The sequence below is a fragment of the Macrotis lagotis genome, chromosome 4 (assembly GCF_037893015.1).
Source record: "Macrotis lagotis isolate mMagLag1 chromosome 4, bilby.v1.9.chrom.fasta, whole genome shotgun sequence".
Classification (NCBI taxonomy): Eukaryota; Metazoa; Chordata; class Mammalia; order Peramelemorphia; family Peramelidae; genus Macrotis; species Macrotis lagotis.
In genome coordinates, this window is record NC_133661.1 from 21019569 (window position 1) to 21041238 (window position 21670).

Consider the following 21670-nt stretch of genomic DNA (forward strand, 5'->3'; position numbering starts at 1 on the left):
ATGGTTTAAATAGCAGGTGTCAAACATGACAAATGGAAAGAAATATGATTCATGATCAACGTAAGCAAGCAAAGCAACCAAAAAGATCGGTATCATGCACAATATATCATGTCAAAAACAAGCAAAAGGATGGAATATAGTTGATAAGCCATATTATATGCATCATATATATATATATATATACACTCAAAAAATATCCACAAAAGGCATTTTAAAAGAAGAGTACACTTTTTCCATGAAAGGTGGTGTCTTGGTACCTTTTGAGATTTCTAGAAAAGCCAGTACACCTATTACTGAAGATTAAGAAATTTCTTCCAATGAGTATACTCAATTCTAAAGCCAGCAGCACCCCATATTTCAACTAAGAGTTGTCTTAACATTATTATTGTTGCTATTGTCAACGTAGTTAACATTATTTTGGTAATCCTTCACTTTAAATTCTCAAAAGGTATCACAAGGGAAATACAAAAGCAACAAAAGTTGTGCATGTTTTCAACATTTTTAATCACCTACAGTGAGTACAGTGTACTTACTTATCCACCCCCAACTCCCCCCACCAAATCTATCAGTAGTAAATAACTCTAGAATATTTTCAGAATATGGGCTCAGTTCCCAGACAGTCCAAAGCCCGCCATGATGTCTGAAGAGCTACCCCCTTGGGGACTGAGGCCACGCCACTAGTCTTCTGGCAATAGGGCCAAAACCTAGTAGCGAAGTTGGTGAGCTCAAAGGAGGTCAAAGCTGACCAAGCCCCCCAGCCTTTCTAGGTCTATAGCTTGGGACATCCAACCAAGCTCCCAACAAGGACTTGAGCCAGCTGCCAAGGAGTTAATGTTCTAGGTCAAAGTTCATCAGTCTCACTTCCAAAAAACACCAGCTCAGAATAATAGTGAAATGCGAAGGGCAAACGGAAGAGTCCTCGTCTCTTTATGTTCCTCTTCTTGGTACTACAATCCACTCCTTGGATTAGCAGCTACTCCCACAAGGGTGAAGATGTTCATTCCTAGTGTACATTTAAATTCAAATATTCAGAAAACATCCTCTCTGGTGCTTTCATCTTACTCTTAAAAAAGCTGGAAAGACTAGGGAAGACAACTTAGAATGGGGACCCCTAATACTCATGAGATACTCCCATAAACACACCTTCAAACTCTCTAGAAAACAGAATGAGCTAATACGTCATTTGATGAAAATACAAAGATGGTGACTTTTGAAATTCTTTGGGGTCAAAGATGAAGGGATCATCCTGGTGCCATCCCAATTCTGTGGACACTGGTTTGTTAGACAAAACTGCTTGGAAATAATTAGCTTTGTTTATGTGAAGACGAGAGATTCGCAATGTATTTTTGGTTACACAGTTTTGCTTTGGAAGATTAAGTCCTGTAAAACATTTGTTTCCCACCTTCCTCTAGAGGAAATAGCATACTGATTGTGCAAGATAATGGTTAGAGCACAGTCCTGGGAGTGAGAAAACCTGCTTTTGGGCCCAAGTTCTGTCATGAATCATCTGGGTTATCTTGGACAAGGTACTTCTTCTTTCTAGGGATGTGGTTTTCAAAAACCATTTGTATAAAGAGGTGGTTGGACAAGCTCATCTCTAAGGTACTTTCCTACTCTAATGTTTTATATTCTAGCCTCAACAGGTCTCTTCTGATTCTGTCATTCTATATCCTAAAGTTTTTTTCTGGAGCTGAAATCTATTTTCAGGAGTCTTTCAGCCCTCTCATTCTTTGCTCTAAGGTCCCTCTCAGTCCTCACCATCTGTGTTCTGAAGTCCCTTTCAGCTCTGTCAATATACATTCTAAGGTTCTTTCCAACTCTAGCGTTCTATGTTCTTAGCCTTGACATTCTATGTCCCAAGGTCTCTTGCAAAACTAATATCCCAAGACCCTATGGTTGGTAAAATAGTCTCCAATTTTATTTGTATTTGGAAGAAAAGGAAACACTAGCCCTAATTTCTTGTAGCCACAGGAGGGTCAATGGAATGAGAGATTTGGATTCAAGTTTCACTCTGACTCTTACTTCCTGGTGTGACTTTGGACAAGTGAATTTACTTTTCATATTTTAGTTTCCTTATTTGAAAAAGGAGAGTTGGAACCAGGGAACCTTTAATGCCCAGTCCTACCAATTTAATGGCTATGATTTCATATAGTAAGATCTGCTTTCTTTGTCTTTTGATTTCTCCTCACCCATTCTTCCTCCATCTGTGAGAGTTAGTCCTTTACCATTCTATCGGCATGCACAAAAAGTTAGTTGCCTTTTTTTGAGAAGGATAGGTTATAAATATTTTAGCTAAAGCTAAACAACATGGCTAGCCTAGCCCTTCCTAGCAGCTGGGGAAAACAGTAGCCAATGACCAGCCAGAGATTCTCTGAAACTTTGCACTATTGTTCTGTAGTCCAGGCATGACAAAAGCGTCTAAACCCTCTGGGATCACTCTGCAGTAACCCAAGAAAAAGCTACTAAAGATGTTGCTTGGGGATATGGCCTAGGAACCAGAATAAAAAGCAGGCAGAATTTCATTTAATTATCAGAGCTGTACTGAATATTCCTGATGATACTTGAACAGCAGAGTAATTCTAGACCCAGAGTATTTTCAGAGCTTGTCAGTAAATGGGAAACTGGGCTAAACTTTCTTGAGAAAACAAGGTCAACAATTTCTAGTTCTTGTCCTTCCATGTCCCTGACTGTGAAGCCTTCCTTCCTTCCTCCAAAGAAACCAACCTCCTTAGGTCAATATGAGAGGCCACCTGAACTACAATGGCCACCTTTTTGGTTCTAGGTTCCAGTTCCTGGGTTTCAGAATAAATATCTTGCTAAGTTTTTTCCCCATCACTGTGCTGCTTTCTCTGGATTCAAGTTTGAATCTCAGAGGTAGAGATTCTGCCATTCACATTAGAATCAACATAATGCTCTCATTTATTTAAGAAGACCATTTCTATTCCATGTTTGGTTTAGACCTATGATTCAACTTGAAATGGGAATTTTGGGAAAACCCTTTCCACCAATGCAGTTGGATTTTTGCAATATAATTTGTGTTCCTGCATAGTTTCCTGGGGCACTGAGAGGCTTAGGTATCTTGCCAAGGGTCACACAACCAGGATATAGCAGGTGTCTTCTCCTGACTCTTCTAACCATGATGCATACCACAGTGTACACAAAGTTCAAAAAATTTCATAGTAAGCTCCATGACATCAGGAATTCTTTTATCTCAATTTTGTATCTCTCCCCCTACATAGCCCTCCCAGTATTATTTTTGCATACAGAATTAGATATTTGTTGAATCTGAAGGCCATATACTTCTAATTATTTGTGTGTGTATGTGTGCGCACGCGCTATTTATCTCCCCTTGGAGGCAAGGACCTTATTTTATGTTTCATTCCTTTCTATGAACGGCAGCATCAGTGTAGTTTGAAGAATACTGGACCAAGAATCTGAAGACATAGATTTTTAGTCCAGACTCAGACCAATTATCAATATTAGCAGTGGCACATTGGGTAATTCACCCTACATCACTGGGTTTCCACTTCTCAATAAAATGTTGGGCTCCATGATCTTCAGGGTTCCTTCCAACTCCAATATTTTATGTGTCTGTGAGTGGGGTTCAATATATATTTTATAGAATGATTGCTACAATCAAATCAGCCACTTTTGGAAGAAGTGAAGGTAAAGGAATCATCAACCCAGTCATCCAATTATAGCTGAATTCTACATGCAATAATGGGTTTATTGACTGGGTTGGATAACCTCTACATGAGTCTAGGGATGGTGAATGAAGGTGATGAGGACCACAGAGAGAGCCCTCAAAAGAATAAAGATTACTTTATAAGGATGGCAGATGGCCCAGATGAACTGAAGATATTACTGGAATGGAAGGAAAGCTACACCTCAAAACTGCATTAGATAAAAAAGGACTGAAAAACTCTTGGGGAGAAGAAAAATAACTTAGCCATTTCAAGAGGAAACAGCTAGAGAACTGATGTGATTGCAAGGAGAGGAAATGAGAAAGTCAAAAGCAGAAGACTGGAGAAAGATGATCAATGAAGAGGAAGAAAAATGAATTTAAATGGACAATTAAGCTCTAACTGGGCTTGAAGGATGAGAAAGATATCCAGCTATACTACTATTTTGAAGAGATTTCAAGTAAATGACTGAGAATAAACAAAAAATCATCATGGACCATCAGCACTTTTAAGGGTATTTGAGGTTCTTCCTAACTTTAGACTTTTGATCCTAGGAACAAACGGGGATGAGAGTATGATAATGTGACAAAGAAAGAAGAATGGATCCTTTTAATGGAAGAAGTGTTCACAATGAGCCCCTTTTAAAATTGGACTTTTGAGTGATGAACTAGCTGTCTTTCTCCCCATCCTCCTCATCCCCATCTCAACCCAACTCTTACAGCAAAAAGTTTACAATTTAATCAAAAAATTTTTCCTGCAGAAATTTTCTCATTTATTTTGTGTTTCCAAACGACACCAAGAATTCAATGAATATAGAAAAAATGTCTCTTCTTATAAAAGTTCATATATTATTAGTAGTAAGTATATTAGGAAACTCACTCATTCCAGGGTCAGTCAAGTAGCTATAGCGCTTACGTAGGGCCAAAGATGCAAAGTTCTGGCGACGATCTGCTTTCTCCATCTGCCAAAGAGAAAAAAAGTAAAAAGTCCACGTTTCCTTTTCTGCTGAGTTTCCTTGAGACATTTGCAAAGCATTGAAATGTGCTTATGATGATGCCACTTAACATAATGTTTATCTCTATTTTGGCTCTCTCCATAATTAAACATTTTAGTGGATCTATCAAGTTCCCCCAAAGATACCTCCTTCCCTCCTCCTCCCTTCTCCCAATGAGCCTGGTTAGTCAGGTAGAGAAGCACCAACACAGAACACTACAAAGAATTACAAAGAGACATAAAACGTGACAGACTCAATTTTGGCTGAGGTGGATCTTTTTCAGACTCAATGAGTCCTAAAAGCACCTATGCCACAAGCTCAATTCACTCTTTAAAAAGTATAATAATGGACAGATCAATAAAGGTACAGAAGGAGTTTGTTTCTGGCAGAAAGTGAAGAGATGTGAATTTAAAGCATACTGAGATTTTTTATTAGGAAAAACAACAGTTGTGTCTCCAGCCACTATCATTTACAATTCTGATAAAGTGTTTGGGTTTTAAAAAAAAAGTCTTTCCACTGGCAAGGTCAACTGTGTTATCTTTCTCCTTACCTAGCAGAAGCTAAATAAATGTCTGTGGCATTTATTACAATGAACTGCAGTTTAACTTGGAGAGAGCTCTAAGAGTCTTTGGGAAAAGAATAAACTCAAAACCTAAGCCTTGCCTATTTGGATATGTATGTATTCAGACCATACATACATAGATAAGTGGATAAAACTGATTTAGACCTATGATCTCCCTGGAACAGTTAATTTCATAAGGTAATTCTCTCAAGGTAAAGTGATTTGGTCCAAGTCACACTAGCCAGAAGGTTTCAGAGGTGGACTTCAACCCAAGTCATACTGATTCCAATTCAAACTCTTTAGCTGCTCTTCTAAGATGTCTCCAATATACACAAGGTGTGTGTGTGTGTGTGTGTGTGTGTGTGTGTGTGTATATATATATATGGACAAATGTATGTACATATATATGAATAGTCACATGTGTATATCAATATATCATGTCAATATTTACATATATATCCTGTAAAATCCATATATGGATAGATCCAGTATAAACTAATTTTAATAGGTTGGAAGGGATCTTAAGAGGTCTCCCAGTCATTTTACAGATAAGGAAATTGAGACTGAGAGGTACATAAGACAGCCTCTGAACACAGACCTTCAGTCAGTCCAGTGCTCCTTTCATCAAATGCCTTCCAAACTCCTTCCAAACTGCAAATGCCACTTAGTTGGAAGGAAAATATTTTTTATCTACAGTTAGTGAAGAAACACTAATGACTCTGGCACAAAACTGGATTTCGGGAATGGCAACTCCACTCCAGAAGCTGACATCAAAATGAACTCTCATTTATTTCTGCTGGTTAATGTGGAAGAAATCTAGGTGATGTGGCACATAGGAAAGATTTCCAGTGGAAATTTCATATTTTGTGAGCTCCTCTTCAGCACAAATTGGATGGAGTAGCCTTTTCATAAAAGCTCTGAGAGAGGTGGAAAAACACATTTTTGCAAAAGGGGACAATTCTTTTTGGAAATATATTCAAAATACACTGTCTCTAAACTTAAAAGTCAGGCCAAAAAGACACAAACCTAGGCCCTAGTTTGATCATATTCCCACCCTTCAGCTTTCTGGTGCTTTTCTCAAATAGCTTTCAATTCTATTCTACTTCTGATAAAATAAAAACAGAAGTGGTCATATTACCTCATCATCTGGATCTGACTCTGTTTCCTTTTGGTCCCAAGATGCATTGCAGAGACAAGGAATATTATAATGGGCAGCAGGGAAAAGAATATCAGGATATGAAAAGGACTGAGTAGGGAGTAGAAAAGGCAAGCTGGTTTATAAAGCAAAGCAAATCCATAAAAGCAACACCAAGAAACTAGAAACTGCACACCCACAGCAAATTAACTTGTGACATTACTGAAAGCATCAACAGAAGGCATGAGCAGCAAACAGAAGACCAGGTCAGAACAATCAGAGGGATCCGACACCACAGTCACAAAAACTGAAGCCTTTCTCCACACAAAGACAAATAAAACTAGAGTTTGGGTCACTTGAATCATGTTCCAAAGCAGTCATTCCATGGCTAACATTTCAAGGTCCTACTTCCTCCAGACTAGCGGGGGGAGGGGATGGTGGCAGGGAGGGGGGGGGTCACGTGAAGCAAAGCAGGAAAAGATACCTTTTTATGTGCTGGAAGGGTAATATTTAAGTTGCAAACAGCTGTTTGGGGCAATCCTTTCGTAGTCTTTGGTTCTTTCAGAAATGACAATCGACCACAGGACTCTTGGCTCGTGTCTCTGATCTAGAAAAATGTGGGTAGGAGAACGTTACTGAAAGACAGATCATTAGGGAGTGGATGTCTATGTGGCAGGTAAGCATGTTGGATTGGCAAGGGTCTCAGGAAAGACCCCCTCTTTAAAAAAGTGGGACAAAAGGAGAATGGTAATAATGACAATGTCAACCAAGATGACCTTGGATAGACTCCGTAAGATTCTGAATATTTGAATACCTGTCTAGTACCAAACTAATCAGTCTGAACCAAGATATAGAGTCTATATCATGTGGTTTACATTTATCTTCTTTAAGACACGGCAAACCGAATTATTTTCCAATTACTGAACTCAAGAGATGTGGGTTTGTACATCAATAATTTGGATGGCCAATTGCATGATGCTGTGGCTGCTGAGAATTTTGAGTTTGCTCACTCACTAAAATAGCCCTCATGGGAAAAGGCCAAAGTGTAGGACTGGGCTATCATTTTTGTAGATGAGACCCATCATAAAGATTCAATGCTATATCTCACCCCATTCAAAACTGGAGACATTTTTCAATTGGAGTGTCTTTTCTGGGTTAGCTTACCTTGACTGAAAATGGCAGCCTATTCTCTTTGAAAGCAAAGAAGTTAAAGACTAATTGGTGTCCTCCTTTGGTGAGGGGAGCCAAATTCCCATAGCAATCGACATAAATGGGCTTTCCTTCTAGAACCTGGGTTAAAACAAAACCACAGTTAATCTCAATTATTTCATTTTATATACTTTATGCTTTTACGCATAGCAGCCCGGGAAACTGAGGTTTTAAAAAAAAAAGCAACCTTCCCAAAACTACAGAGTGTCAATGACAAGATTAAAACCCAGGTCATTTCAATTTAATCATAGGACCAGATTTATAGTCAGAAGAGATTTTAAGTCATTGAGTCCAATTCCTTTATATTGAGGCACCAAGGGGTTAAGTGATACATACTATTCTTTCTATTACACCACAATGATTTCCTTAGGATAACCCTGAGAAAGGTATCTTCAGTAGTTTTTAACCCCCATTTTACAGATGTGAAATAGAGATTCAAAGATATTAAATGATTTGCCCAAGGTTACCCAGCAAGTGAATGGCCACTCTAGGACAGAAATCCAGGTTTCTGACTTCAAAGCTCACTTTACTATGCCAGGGTTTTGAAACACATCATCATCATCATCATCATCATCATCATCATCATCATCATCATCATCATGTCACATTCTCCATTCAGAAAGATGACAGTGACAGACAGGCCAGAGAAAGAAAATTATCTCTTAACCATTCAAAATAGTTTTACCTATGTTCTCAGTAATGAGAAACCAGTATAAGAACTGGTTCTTCCAACAAAAACCATCATAGGATGCCATTCTGGAAAGTTTTTCTAGGAGAGTTTATGGTTATATCAAGGAAGAAGAGATTGGTTTCAAATATGGCTAATGGCTCTGGAATAAGTAAAGTAAGCCATTCCATGCAAAGATGTCAGGCACGTTGGCTAGTATCATGACTGGGATCTTAGGGAGCAGGTATTTTTAAAAAATCAGCTCTGTACAATAAGAAAATAAGCAACTTCTGTTCCCTATCACTGGAGGCTTTCAAATTATGGTTAGACAACCACTTGTCCCATTCTGTATGAGGGTTTCTATGTGACTTCTGATGGTCCATACAACTGTGCGATTCTTTATTTCAAGAATTCTGAATTAACAACCCCCTAATGACCAGTCATTCAATGAATATTATGTGCCTGCTATGGGCCAAGCACTCTGCTAAGCATGAATGTGCCAACATTCACAGAAAGCATTTGTTTTTTTTTTTTTTAAGACTATGGGAATAATTTAGTGAAAATAATAGGAAGCATTTATATAATCCTTTAAGGTTTGCAAAGGGTTTAACATATATTATTTCCTCTGAAAAGAACAGAAAGTATGATAAAGAGGAAAAAGCATTATATTTAGAATCAAAGGATGACCTCCATTTGAATAACCTTGGACAAGTAACATGTTTCAGTTTCATCATGTGTAAAATGAGGGAGTCCTTGCCAGCTATCTATGAAGCTCTGATTTCATGATTAAAAATATTCACAATTGTATTTTAAAAGATTTCCCCCCTTCCATGAAGTCTAACATCTCTATACAGATTCCCTGTTGGGGGAATGGGACCTACCTCAATATCTTTGCTTCTTGCAACCTCCTCAAAATTTTCTTGTTGCTCCAAAGTTTTATCTACTTTATCATCTGTCATGCAAAAGCAACGTAAGGAAGATTCCAAAGGATCATTCATTTTGGCAAAAACCACAAACTTGGCCATGTATGGGACACATATTAATTCTCTGTAAAGCTGAGAAGCTAACCCGACGGTTTCCATAACTTGATGGCAATCCGCAAGCCAAAACCTGAGAGAGTAAAGGCACAGAAACAGAATTAGTAAATGAAGAGTCTGACCTTTGAAAGTATCTCCATGCTTTTAAAATCAGGAAAATATAACAGATAATTCTGGAAAACAAATATGTTCCTTGGGCAAATATCATCTTGATCATGAAAGGGACAGAGGAAACTATGTTTAATCAAATGGAACCTTTCCAATAAGGTCATTAAAGAAAAGTTAGGGATTCCTTGTCTCTTTTCTTTCCTATTGCAGGGAACTATAACAATTCTATTCTAAAATTTCTAGATCTCTCTAAGTTTCTAAAATCTTTTTTTAGAATGAATAAGGATTTAGTTGTTTTTTGAATTCCTAAGACAAGTGCCAATAGTGGGTCCCATCAAAAAAAAATTCAGAATTTTGGAATTAGGTCCCATTTCCTAAAACTTAAAACCATCTTATCTGACCATATAACATGGTCAACCAGCATAGTACTCTTCCCTGCAGACCTTTTATTTACAAAGATGGCAGCCATACAAGGGCTGTAATACTACCCACTACCTGAGGACCAATCTCAGAGCTTTCAGTCCTCTCGATTTTCATACCTGGCTGATACATTGGTTGTAAAAGAGACAGAGTCCTTTATGAATGTCAATGGCGTGGTTCCTGTGATATCTTCCCACTGGGCAGGCGATGTTCCTCCTGAAATGATGAATGGCAGAGACCTTAGTTTTGTAATAGGGAATAGTGCATGTAAACATTACAAGTTCATTAACTTGCAGTCTTTTAAATCTTTGCTTTCTGTCTTCCCCCTCCTACTCCATGAGGCCAAAGTAGTTATTTAAAAACACAAACTGCCCCCACCCTCAACAAAACTCAGTGCAGCACTAATAACACTATAGCTAGCCTATTATAATCTCCTCCTTATTAAAGGTCTGATAGAGACTTTATGACCTGGACTAGAAAAAACAGTAATCTATCTTATAAATTATCTGAGAACTGAGGCTGCTAGACAGTACAGTGAATCTGGAGTCAGGAAGACCTGAGTTCAGATCCAGTGTTGGAGACTTTCTATGATTCTAGGGTAATTCACCTAACCACTGCCTACCTCAATTTTCTTATTTATAAAATGGGGATAATAATATCACTCATTTTCCAGAGTATTGGGATCATAAATTAAAGTAACAGTTGCAAATTGACTTACAAACCTTCAAATGCTCTCTATATGTAAATTATTACTGTCATTTTTATTGTGGTTGCTAATGAGTAGCTACACTCTAACCAGGGTAAACACTGAAGCCCTATATTGATAAATATGATGTTCATAACAAAAAGCTTTCCTCATATAGCTTTTACTTTACCCAGATGATAACTCTATGAAAATCCTACTGCTGCCCACTACTTGAGCACAAATGACAATGTTCTCACTGAACTTAGAGAAGTGTCACTTCAGAAGGATAATAGGAGGGAAGAGATGAGAGACAGGAAGGAGTCTGACCAGTGAGGAGGTTATCCTGATGGGCTGTATAAGGAAAGATGACTCCAAGGGGGATGTAGTATGGAAACTGGGGAGGTAGAATGTACAGATGGGAACAGATTTCACGGAGGTCTGACCAGACCGATGAGACCAAGCCTCCGGTCTCTAAAACAATGCATAGGGACTCTGCAGTGCCTTGTGACAACATTAACCATCCCTTATAACTACACAGAGAAGAATGAGGACTGAATTGACTGAGTCAAACCTGTAATGCTACAGAGAAGGCGCAGATTGGGTGTGTTTTCTCCTTTGTAGCCATTGGCTACACCTTCTCCAGAGGGAGGAGGCACAGGAATGGTCATCGTTATTGGTTTATGGAATTTCCTTCTTCTTGGCTCCACAGTGACAATTGGACTAAAAGTTGCTTTATTTCCAAGGATTTTTTTCACAATTTCTTCTGGAACAGGTTGGGCCTGGAGACAGAGAAAGGATATTACATAAATGAGGAAATTGTTTGTTAATCACAAAGTTTGTATCCTCCCCAACTTTCTTTAAAGGGAAGGAGGCTGGGTTGATTTTTAGTTACTTCTGAAAGAGAGGGGAAACAAGAACCTGCGATTTCCTTGCTAAAGTAAGGAATTCCACAATGTAAAGTCTAAAGAATTGCCTGAGACAACGAATTGACTTGCTGTAGCTCACACAACCACTAATGAGAATTCTGTTGTTTTCGTTGTTGTTTCGCAAGGCAGTGGGGTTAAGTGACTTGCTCAAGATTACACAGCTAGTAAGTCGCAAGTAGCTGAGGCTGGATTTGAACTCAGGTCCTCCTGACTCCAGGGCTGGTACTCTATCCATTGTACCACCTAGCTGTCCCCCAGGATATGATTAAAAGCAACTCGAGTCTTCTGGATTCCCTATCCATCCTGCTATACTGCCTTTCTTCTGGTAACAGACCAGGGAAAATTAAGTTGAACCCCAGGAAAATTAGGTTGCACCCAGAGGTAGCTGATCTAGCTGCTAAATAAACTAAGCTAGGTTGTGAAGCAGAAAAGTAGACAATTTGAGAATGGGGCCAGAAATGGTTTGTTCCAAGGTTTCTGTAGCACGAATGGTAAACATGATACTGATGCTTCACTAGACACCTTACAATGAACGGTTTTGTGACTTTTAGGCCTTTTAAATATGTAGAACGTCTCAGAGGTATCACAAGGACAAGTTTTGCAAGTGGAAAAATGAAGACATTCAGAGGTAAAGTAACTCAAAGTTGCTCAGACTCTCAGAGTGAAATACAATTCTGGTCTACCAATCTATCCTTCTCCATCAGTCTTCTCTTCCTATTTTGGCAAAATCATTGACCATATTCAATTGTAGGGTAATGTAATGAAGCTTCTTATCAAGTAAAGTGTAAACTTAAGTGGTTTTCTTCAATCTTCTTGTTACTAAAAATTTCCCAAATTATTTGATGTCAGTATATTGCTAAGTATATTATATGGTCCCTATATAACAAATGGACATTGATCTGACTCACAAAATGAGAAGGAACACAATGATGGTTATTTTAAAAATGGGTAAATACTTGAAATAGTTTGGTTAATTAATTTCCCAAGTGGGTTAGAAAGAAATTTTAGCTTCCTTGAGCTGAAGACATACAAGAAAAGCCATTCTTGGCCATGAGGTAGGTCTTTCTGATCTTGCCAGGTCAGTGGCAGGGACTTTGGCCATAGCCTACTTCAATTAACTCTTAAGTTAGAGAGTATCTGTGTTGGGTCTACTTCAATGAATAATTTTGTTTCCCCCTAACAAGGTCTTCTTTCAACTGTGTCTTTATATTTTCAATTTCACAGTGCCTAACCCATAGTTGTCTTTTAATAAATCCTGGTGGATTGACTGAGATTTCTAATTAGTTTTCAAAATCAAAAAGATTCAACTTGATTAGGATAGAAACCAGAACTTCTAGGTAATTTAAATAAAACCCAATTGGCAAATCACTCCAGTATCTTGACCGAGAAAACCCCCCAAAAAATCACAAAGAATTAGGCATGACTGAAATGTCTCATCAATGCAGCTTTCAATGGTCATTATACTGATTGTCATTTTTTACATAATAGAACATTCCATTGTCCTTTCTCACCCCAACTCTTGCATTATGGCTTTGTCATTTATCACTGGAAGCCAAGCAGCAAAGGAGCCCCAAACAATCAATATTAAACAGGTACAAGGAGCTACATAGAGAGACAAAAGTGAACTCATCTCCGCCTTCAAGGAGCAGGGTGGAAGGAACCACCAAGCTCCCTTGCATGTTTATTGCTTGCATGAGGTTTTTTTTTACTAGTTTCCCCATCTTCTGAGAGGGGCAATAACATGGCATGGTGAATGGAAGGCTAACCTCAGAGCCAGTAAGATCTGGATTCTAATCCTGCCTCTGATATAGACTAGCTAAGAGAATCTCTCAGGGTTCCAAAGCAAGTAACTAATAGTCTAAGATGTTGACCTACATGGGCAGAGGAAGTGTCTTCCTCTGGGTGCCTCTTGTATTAATGAAGTACAGATCTATTCCTATTACCCCAAAAGCTAGAGCTAGATGGCATAGAGGACAGACAGAGGGTCTTATTTGGAATCAAAAGACATGAGTTCATATCTCTGCTTCAGACTTTTACTAGTTATTTCACTGTGGACAAGAGTTAGCCTTCCTGTCTCAGTTTCCTCATCTGAAAAAAATAAAGGTTGTTTTAAGAATCAAGAGTGATAGCAGGTACATAGAGTTATACAAAAAGCATAGATGCTATCTCCCCTGATGGAATGTAAGGTCTGAGAGGACAAGAACCCACTCATTTTTGTCTTCATCTCTTAATGCTTAGCAATATAACAGATGCTTGTTGACTGAACATGCTTCAGTTTAAAAACCTGTAGCAACTTACAACTTGGCCTTGGGTTTTAAGCAGACGCTATTGGGGTGGAACAGCAGTGATGGCTTCCAGAACAATCTCTTATTTAGCACAAAATGGGAGCATGTCACCAGGGTTACCTGGAGGCCTACTCGGATCCTTTTTGTCAAAGCGCCCTCAGGAAAGGATGCCTGAACTAGGGGTACAGTGGTGCTGCTCAGGATCCCCCCTTCTGGACCGATCTGGTTGCTTTCCTGCTTGATCCGTGAGACCACTGCAAAGTACTGGGGAAAATCCTTCGTGATAATCCTACAGATGCGCTTCTTTCCCAACTCTTCAGGGCTGTCCAGTTCTGAAAGAACAAAGGAGATAAAACAAATTGGAGGCATCTAAGCTAGAAGGAAAACTCAGGATCTGCAAAAGTACAAAGACCCCCAAGGCACCTTTAAGTGAACCTGTGTGGCCAATTCAATAACCAAGAAGCAAAAGCAAAGTACCATTCTGTGATAGAGCTGCATTGATCTCTCACCCCCTACCTCTTCCTGACCTGCTAAAAGGATGGATGAGGTAGAAGAGGGAAGAATGCTAGTTTCATCATTTATTAGCAGCATGACCTTGGCCAAGTTTTACTTTCTTACTTAACTTATGTACTTACTTGAACCGCTTTGTTCACTAGTTTCTTCCCTGAAGAATGAAGAGTTAAACTAAGTGACTCTTCAGGTAATTTTCAACTCAGTCTATGAACCCTGGAACCTACAAGAAAGGCTCTGGGGCCATAGTGAAGAGGGTCTCTCGAAGGAATATGGCTTTTTTTCAACCAAAATTTCAACACCTACATTAAATAAAGATGATGATCTGTAGCCTCTCATAAAGCTGACATGTTAGATTGTCATTCTTTAATTACTGTGGCACAATGCATAGTGCATTCAATTGGGAGTCAGGAAAATCTGATCAAGACGCATTTTACTAACTTCATGATGCTAACAGCTCTCAGTCTCAGTTTCCTTATCTTTAAAATGGGAATGATAGGGAGCAGCTAGGTGGTGCAGTGGATAGAGCACTGGCCCTGCAGTCAGGAGTACCTGAGTTCAAATCCAGCCTCAGACACTTAATAATGACCTAGCTGTGTGGCCTTGGGCAAGTCACTTAACCCCATTGCCTTGCCAAAACTAAAAAAAACAAAAAGAATGATAGTACCTAAACATCTTCGGGTTCTTGTGAAGATCTAGTAAGATCCCTAAAGCATCCTGCCAACCAAATATAGCAAGTTAAAATGTTAGTTATTTTATCAATGTTCTTGTAGGATCAGATTCAAGGTCTCATGAAAGGATCAGTTCTTGTGATGCTTGTTGGTCAACAGACCTTGAGAAATGATGACGACATACATTTTAAATTGTGATCTAAACTTGGTTTGATCCATTGCTTGAGACAAGTGAGAAAAGTAGTTGGATCTTGCCCTATCTATTTCTTCTTGCCTCTCTTCTCATCTCTGTATCTGTCTCACTGGATTATTTATGGATTATAAATAGAGAGTTCAGAAATCATTGTCTAGAAGTGAGGGACTTGTCTAAGATCACATACTTAGTAGGTAGCAGCATAGGGATTTAAGCCACAATCTTGCATCCTAAAGGCCAGCATGATACAAATGGACAATCATGGTACCTACATATCACAGGCTTGTTATAAGGATCAAAAGAGAATACATCTAAAGCACTATCCAAATCCAGTGCCCTTGCCATTATTCCATCCTGGTCCTTTCTTCCTGAATCCTTGTATCCCTCCTAGCTTCCTATTTTTGTCCCCTCCTCAATTCTGTTCTGATTAATACTGGCCCAAGTCTTTTTCTGTCTCAAAGGAAATTAGGAATTAGTTTTCCCTTGTCTGAAAGGAAAAAAACAGGAAAGCAAGAGAAGGATATTGAGTTGACTTAGGAGTTCATCGAAAAGAGAAGCTGACAATGTTTGGGCCAAAGAAAAAGGAGAAGTACCAGAGAAAGCTAAGTTTGGGGATAAGTAAATAAGAAGCAAAGAAAAGAGTGAGAGGGAAGTGGTGCCCAGTGTCAGATTGATTTATTAGAAGTGGGAAAAAAAAGGGAAGCTGGCATGAATTAGATAACCATGAAACAAGAATGATTATAAAGAAAAAACACTTCCTGAATAGATGGGAAGGTGAAACATGTGATGAAAGGGTGATTGGGGGTTGGGGGGAGGGATGAATATAATACAGAAGGATTGCTATTCTGATCAAGAAAGAATTACAGAAAAGAAAACTGGAGAGCAGAGGTATCTAAAATGCAATTCACAACCCTCCTGAGTGTGGTTCAAATCAGAGTAAAATGAAGTTGGGAAATTGTAAAGTAAATAAATATTTGATAAAAACTTATTTCAAACAGCCAGTAGGCAGCCCAAAGGAATGGATAGATTCTTAGTCCATGGTTCTATTTGAATTGGACATTGCTGCTGTAGAGTCATAGGATTTAGAGTAATGGCCAATAACTTAAAAGAGATCTCATTTTACAATTAGGGAAACTAAGGCCAACTGCTTCAGAGTCACAGTCACTAAAGTCCAGAACTGGCTTTCGAGGACATCTGAGTTGACATTCTGTGCTATGAAGCACCCCTGCTTCATGGAGGGCTGCTCTGTTAATCCTGTTTTAGTCAGTTAATCTGCACTTTCGTGATGATGGGGAAGCTAGAAATTCGAACATGAAGCAGGCAATCGACTGGTCTGTGACTATTTAATGAAGTATGATTACAAAGCATCCAGTCAACTACTGATATTCAGCGTCTAATTCCTGACATGGATCAATTTTATTTTTTTGCTGTGGAGACTCAATATATGAATGTAGATCAGTCATTTCTGTGTAACTAAGAGTTGAGTCAGCTTGGGGCAACTTGGAGGTGTGGTAGAGAGAACACTGGCCCTGGAGTCAAGAGGATTCGAATTCAAATCTGACCTCAGATATTATATGATCTGGGCAAGTCACTTAACAACTACCCCACCACCACCACCACCAGCAAAAAAAGAGAATCAACTGTCTGGGACAAGGTAAAGGTCTAGCTCAAGGTCAAAGTCTTTGATCAAAGGCAGAATTTTTCACTTGGGTTTTCCCAGTCCCAGGTCAGATTTCCATACACTAAACCAAGTTGCCTCTCAGTTATTCTTTTTACTTTTAATAATACAATTAATAGTGAAGATTTAGTGTTGTGGTTTGGGGGCTTAAAAATCCAACTCTATGGAAGGCAATAAATTAAAATGAGCCAAGTCATCGTTTTGTAAATTATACACCAAAGGATCCTGGGTGGTCCTTTAAAGAGGAGATTCTAGGAATTCATTAGCATCTTCTAGAATACGGAGGCAGCTTGAATATCACTGGCTTTGGAGTTGTAAGATCAGGGTTTGAATCCTGCCTCTGCCATTCAATATCCCTGTGGTCTTAGGCAAGTCACCAAATCTGGATTTTACCTTTCTCAGGCCGACTGACAATAAATATCAATTAGATCCAGTAATGATTGATGATAACTGATTAACACATGTTGGCCAATTAATTAAATGATCTTAACTTTTAGGAACTCCCTTTCCTCCTCTGTAAAATGGGAGGGTCGGATTAAATGGGTTCTAAGTTCTTGTTCTGTTCTATAAGAAAAGAACAAAAGCGTATAGAGAAATAAAAGAATGGGAGCAAAGGCAGAAGAGAATCAGAGATGCTATCACAGGAGGAAAGAAAAGGGGGCATCAACATAGACCTGGAGTGGTTTGCCATTTCCTTCTCCAGTTCATTTGACAGATGAGAAAACTGAGGCAAACGGGATGAAGTGAGTTTTCTACTTAAGTATCTGAGATTGGTTTACATAAATTACACACACACACACACACACAAACAGAGTAAATGTTTCTAGGAAAAGGCTTAGGGTGAATTAGAAAGCTAATTCCAATTTGTATATTTTATGAGACTGTGGATTAGATTAAATAATGGTTGATGATCACTGAAATTTAGTCCTAAAAGTATTTGACTATACTCACTGCAAACAAAATCTGAGTTAGAAAAGATCTACCCAAGCTATTTGGAACTATGCCCAAAGGGCAACAAAAATGTGCATACCCTTTGACCCAGCAATACCACTACTGGGTCTATACCCTGAAAAGATGATGAAAAAGGGTAAAAACATTACTTGTACAAAAATATTTATAGCAGCCCTGTTTGTGGTGGCAAAGAAATGGAAATCAAGTAAATGTCCTTCAACTGGGGAATGGCTTAGCAAACTGTGGTCTATGTATGTCATGGAACACTATTGTTCTATTAGGAACCAGGAGGGAGGGGATTTCAGGGAAGCCTGGAAGGATTTGCATGAACTGATGCTGAGAGAAATGAGCAGAACCAGAAAAACTCTGTACACCCTAACAGCAACATGGGGGTGATGTTCAACCTTGAAGGACTTGCTCATTCCATCAGTGCAGCAACCAGGAACAATTTTGGGCTGTCTGCAAAGGAGAGTGCCATCTGTATCCAGATAAGGAGCTGTGGAGTTTGAACAAAGTTCAAGGACTATTCCCTTTAATTTAGAATAAAAACAGATATCTTATTGTCTGATCTTGTTACCTCTTAGACTTCTCTTCTTTAAGGATATGATTTCTCTCTCATCACACCCAATTTGGATCAAGGTACAACATGGAAACAAAGTAAAGAATGACAGAGTGCTTTCTGGGGGTGGGAAGCAAGATGGGGGAGGGAATTGTAAAACTCAAATAATATCTTTAATAAAAATTAATTTAAAAAAAAAAAAGAAAAGATCTACCCAGCAATCCCTCTCCAAACAAAAATGTCCTCCACAATATGGCTGATAAGTGGTCATCATACTCAATTATTTCCATCACTGGAGGAACTCTTTTCATGATACTGGACATCAGTCTTTTGGACAACTCCAATTTGGGAGAGGAAGTTTTCCTCACTCGCACTTTCACTCATTGCTTCAGTCCTATGCTTTGGGGTCTAGTCATCCACATGATGACTACTATTATACTTTTTTTTTAAAAAAAGAGCATGCTAATTCTCCTTAAAGCAAGGAGGAAAAGGTCACTAAAAGAGTTAGTGACTAGACACAAGAATGCATTTTTTTGATTACGAGAAGTAAACAACATTAAAATAGGCAACCCAAGACATTGTGCAATCTCTTTCCCTGAAGGGCTAGGGAAATGAAATAGTCAGGCATCCCTTTTTCGCCTCTGCAATTTCCCCTACCTGAAAGTAGGGTCCAGATTCTTAGACCTTTGAAGTTCCTATAGTAGGTGCTCAATAATTTTTCAAAGCACCACTAGTGGTGATAAAAACAAGGCAATAAAAAAAAGCAGAAAAGGGTTCCAGGAGAGTAAACAATTTGAGACACCTCTGAGAAACAGGCACACAAAATCTCATGAATGTGAAATTCTATCTACATGAATTGGAAACCACAGCTACCCCAAGGGCTTTGGAAAGACCTGCACCATATTGGCCATGCTCATTCTATGAGAACAAAGCCTGCACCTTTCTTCAATTTCTTTTCCTAATCTCTCCCTCCCTGAGCCAACCATTTTATTTACTCTAACCTCAGTGATCATCTTTGTGAAACTCAATCAGCAAACATTTATTAAGGGCCATGCATGTGGATGACCCCAAGGCTGCAATTACACAAATGAAACAATCCCTGACTTCAAGGAGTCAGCATTCTAGTAGGGAATCAGCATAGATTTAATCTGTCTCCACCTCCAATCCCTCCCCTACTTCCAGCCCTTACATTAGCTCCCCCTAGAAGCCAAACTCAACATTTCCTAACCTGAATTTGACTCCCACATAAAACCTGCCTCCTTTCCCAGCACCTACATTTCGGTGGATATCATTAGCATTTTTCCAGTCTCAGAGAGCTGGCTCCTTTTTCTACACCTCAATTCCTTCTCCTGTTCCAATCAGCTGCAAAATCTTATCAAGTCTATTTTCCTATCTTTCTGATCTTCCGTTGTCAATGCCCATCCCTCTAGCTTGGAATCAAAGAATTGGAAAGGATCTCTGCTTTCATCTCTTCCAACCCACAGCCAAGAAGGACTTACCACTACAACAATATGTTGTCAGTCTGGACTGGACTATTGGAATCTAGCCAGTCTCCTTGCCCTAGGTCTTTTCCTTCTCAAACCAGTTCTGTTGTTAGAGGTAAACTTTTTAACATACTGTTCTGATTATGCTATTCTTATATTCAAAAACCTTCAGGGCTTTTCTACTGCCCAATGAATAACTTGTGTTCCCTATTCTGGCATTCAAAGCCACACATAATCCATTCCCGGTCTCCCCTTCCAGGTATCACACACTCCACCCACTGGCCAAACTGGATTATGTATGATTATTTGTGAAAGGAAGACTTCCAGAAGTCTGTGGGAAGTAAACCAGCTGGGAGCTCTGATTATTTTAAAACAAGAAAAATGTATTTTTCTATGTGTTTATTTGCCATCTAAATTGTTTGTTGAGTCCTTTGTGAATTCCGTCACTCTAACAACTCTTCTGTCTCATCAAAACTTTTTCTTTGTGTCTTTAGAATTTCACTCTACATTCATTTCCCTGCAAGGCTGACTTCCTAGAACTTTAGGTCCTAAGATACAGCCTCTCCTTGCTCTGAGCCCTAGTTCTCCTCTCTCTTCTTTTCCATCACAAATTCTTGGAAGGAATAGTTGTTTTCCACCCTGGCCACCATTTCCTTCACATTCTTAAGATTCAGATGTCTAAAAGACTTTCCCCTTACTGGGGAAAGAGGAAATTATCAAGGCAGGTCAAGGAAGCATTAACTGCTCTCCTCTTGGATCAGAGAAAGCTCAAACACAACTTAGGATAACAGAGGTTCCCCAAGGCACCATGCTTCTCTGCGTAGATAGCTTTGGAGGCAGCTAGGTGGTGCAGCCAGTAGAGCACTGGCCCTCGAGTCAGGAGGACCTGAGTTCAAATCCAGCCCCAGACACTTAATTGCCTAGCTGTGTGATCTTGGGCAAGCCACTTAACCCTCAAGTAAACTTTTTTAAAAAGATAGCCTTGGAATCTGTTTCCTAAGCTCATCTCTTTCCCCTCCTGGGTCCAAGAGTTTACTCCAAAGATGATCCTGTTTTTATTGTTTTTTTCTATGTGTCTTTCCCAATTAGACATGTCTATTGCTCCCATTCTTGAATTTCCTCTGTCCTTCTTGACATGTAATTTCTTCTGAATAAGATATACTCTGCCACAGAGATATTCTGGGCACATTTCTCATCCCATCAAGTCCCAGGGATACCTCTGAGGCCCCTGCATTAGGTTTTCTAGCTCATCTTCTGTTAGATTTCAAGGCTACTCGGCAGTAGAGCTGGGACTTCATGTGAGGCTTCTGCCTGTTGTTTATTCTGAAAAAGCCAGATGTATCACTGGCTAACTGCTAGCCCTGGGGCCCATAGGGTCATTATTATTAGGGAAATTGGCTCCAATTATCTGTCACTAAGCCCAGGCTTCTGGGAAGATCACCTATCATTTGAGATTAATTATTACCAATTCCCTCAATCTCCACCTGAAGTAAAATTACATTATTTTTATTTTATTTTACTTTGAATTTAATAAGGATGATAAAAATTGCCATTTTGCAAAGTATTCTTTACATGTGTTATCCCTTTTGATCCTATGAGGCACATGGTATCATCATCCCCATTTTACCATGGAAGAAACTGAGACTAAAAGAGATTAGAATGAATTTTTCAGGGTCACACAAGTGACCCTGCTAAATATCTATGTTTGGAGGTGGGATTTGAACTCACCTTTCAGACTAAATCCAACATTCTATGTGTGCTGGTGCCACCTAGCTGCCTCTGGGGTATATCTGCTCTTGAATTTTATTTTCTACCAGTATTCATTTAAATTCTGCATCTGCCTACCATTTTATTATATAAGACCCAGCTACAGTTTTCGAGAGAGCCTACATGTTTTTCTCACCCTCAAAAAG

At 39.0% G+C, this 21670-nt stretch overlaps 1 protein-coding gene across 18 annotated transcripts in view; it reads right to left on the reverse strand.

The window, feature by feature from the left end:
- Positions 1 to 21670, reverse strand: part of ANK3 (ankyrin 3) — a 702796-nt gene that overhangs the window by 40815 nt on the left and 640311 nt on the right. For 17 of the 18 annotated variants that reach the window (XM_074232298.1, XM_074232306.1, XM_074232303.1 and 14 more), the window contains 7 exons: positions 13832 to 14043; positions 11072 to 11279; positions 9935 to 10031; positions 9132 to 9360; positions 7539 to 7664; positions 6859 to 6981; positions 4563 to 4644 (listed from right to left, as the gene is read on the reverse strand). In XM_074232298.1, the coding sequence (XP_074088399.1) occupies positions 4563 to 4644; positions 6859 to 6981; positions 7539 to 7664; positions 9132 to 9360; positions 9935 to 10031; positions 11072 to 11279; positions 13832 to 14043 (1077 nt within the window). The remainder of the gene's footprint in view (positions 1 to 4562; positions 4645 to 6858; positions 6982 to 7538; positions 7665 to 9131; positions 9361 to 9934; positions 10032 to 11071; positions 11280 to 13831; positions 14044 to 21670) is intronic. The other variant, XM_074232295.1, reaches the window with a different exon arrangement.